Here is a 2,500-nt window from a genome sequence, read left to right as displayed (position 1 = left end):
GGTACACACACTCTGCTACCTGACACCCTCCATCTACTCTGAGGTACACACACTCTGCTACCTGACACCCTCCATCTACTCTGAGGTACACACACACTCTGCTACCTGACACCCTCCATCTACTCTGAGGTACACACACACTCTGCTACCTGACACCCTCCATCTACTCTGAGGTACACACACTCTTCTACCTGACACCCTCCATCTACTCTGAGGTACACACACACTCTGCTACCTGACACCCTCCATCTACTCTGAGGTACACACACACTCTGCTACCTGACACCCTCCATCTACTCTGAGGTACACACACTCTTCTACCTGACACCCTCCATCTACTCTGAGGTACACACACACACTCTGCTACCTGACACCCTCCATCTACTCTGAGGTACACACACACTCTGCTACCTGACACCCTCCATCTACTCTGAGGTACACACACTCTGCTACCTGACACCCTCCATCTACTCTGAGGTACACACACACTCTGCTACCTGACACCCTCCATCTACTCTGAGGTACACACACTCTTCTACCTGACACCCTCCATCTACTCTGAGGTACACACACACACTCTGCTACCTGACACCCTCCATCTACTCTGAGGTACACACACACTCTGCTACCTGACACCCTCCATCTACTCTGAGGTACACACACACTCTGCTACCTGACACCCTCCATCTACTCTGAGGTACACACACACTCTGCTACCTGACACCCTCCATCTACTCTGAGGTACACACACACTCTGCTACCTGACACCCTCCATCTACTCTGAGGTACACACACACTCTGCTACCTGACACCCTCCATCTACTCTGAGGTACACACACTCTTCTACCTGACACCCTCCATCTACTCTGAGGTACACACACACACTCTGCTACCTGACACCCTCCATCTACTCTGAGGTACACACACACTCTGCTACCTGACACCCTCCATCTACTCTGAGGTACACACACACTCTGCTACCTGACACCCTCCATCTACTCTGAGGTACACACACACTCTGCTACCTGACACCCTCCATCTACTCTGAGGTACACACACTCTGCTACCTGACACCCTCCATCTACTCTGAGGTACACACACACTCTGCTACCTGACACCCTCCATCTACTCTGAGGTACACACACTCTTCTACCTGACACCCTCCATCTACTCTGAGGTACACACACACTCTGCTACCTGACACCCTCCATCTACTCTGAGGTACACACACACTCTGCTACCTGACACCCTCCATCTACTCTGAGGTACACACACTCTGCTACCTGACACCCTCCATCTACTCTGAGGTACACACACACTCTGCTACCTGACACCCTCCATCTACTCTGAGGTACACACACACTCTGCTACCTGACACCCTCCATCTACTCTGAGGTACACACACTCTGCTACCTGACACCCTCCATCTACTCTGAGGTACACACACACTCTGCTACCTGACACCCTCCATCTACTCTGAGGTACACACACACTCTGCTACCTGACACCCTCCATCTACTCTGAGGTACACACACACTCTGCTACCTGACACCCTCCATCTACTCTGAGGTACACACACACACTCTGCTACCTGACACCCTCCATCTACTCTGAGGTACACACACACTCTGCTACCTGACACCCTCCATCTACTCTGAGGTACACACACACTCTGCTACCTGACACCCTCCATCTACTCTGAGGTACACACACACTCTGCTACCTGACACCCTCCATCTACTCTGAGGTACACACACTCTGCTACCTGACACCCTCCATCTACTCTGAGGTACACACACACTCTGCTACCTGACACCCTCCATCTACTCTGAGGTACACACACTCTTCTACCTGACACCCTCCATCTACTCTGAGGTACACACACACTCTGCTACCTGACACCCTCCATCTACTCTGAGGTACACACACACTCTGCTACCTGACACCCTCCATCTACTCTGAGGTACACACACTCTGCTACCTGACACCCTCCATCTACTCTGAGGTACACACACACTCTGCTACCTGACACCCTCCATCTACTCTGAGGTACACACACACTCTGCTACCTGACACCCTCCATCTACTCTGAGGTACACACACTCTGCTACCTGACACCCTCCATCTACTCTGAGGTACACACACACTCTGCTACCTGACACCCTCCATCTACTCTGAGGTACACACACACTCTGCTACCTGACACCCTCCATCTACTCTGAGGTACACACACACTCTGCTACCTGACACCCTCCATCTACTCTGAGGTACACACACACTCTGCTACCTGACACCCTCCATCTACTCTGAGGTACACACACACTCTGCTACCTGACACCCTCCATCTACTCTGAGGTACACACACACTCTGCTACCTGACACCCTCCATCTACTCTGAGGTACACACACACACACACACACACACACACACACACACACACACACACACACACTCAATGTGTCAACCTCTTCTTGCAGTTCCCTGATGAGACTTTGAGAA

At 51.8% G+C, this 2,500-nt stretch overlaps 1 protein-coding gene across 1 annotated transcript in view; it reads left to right on the top strand.

Annotated features, from left to right (window-relative positions):
- ints3 (integrator complex subunit 3) overlaps positions 1-2,500 on the top strand; it is a 21,795-nt gene that overhangs the window by 12,879 nt on the left and 6,416 nt on the right. Inside the window, exon 21 of the mRNA XM_072912598.1 lies at positions 2,479-2,500. This exon is cut by the window's right edge and continues 47 nt beyond it. Coding sequence (XP_072768699.1) covers positions 2,479-2,500 — 22 coding nt within the window. The remainder of the gene's footprint in view (positions 1-2,478) is intronic.

This window comes from Nerophis lumbriciformis, linkage group LG37 (genome assembly GCF_033978685.3).
Source record: "Nerophis lumbriciformis linkage group LG37, RoL_Nlum_v2.1, whole genome shotgun sequence".
NCBI classification, from domain to species: Eukaryota; Metazoa; Chordata; class Actinopteri; order Syngnathiformes; family Syngnathidae; genus Nerophis; species Nerophis lumbriciformis.
Note: the sequence above shows the minus strand (reverse complement) of the source record. Positions and strands in the feature narration are given on the sequence as shown.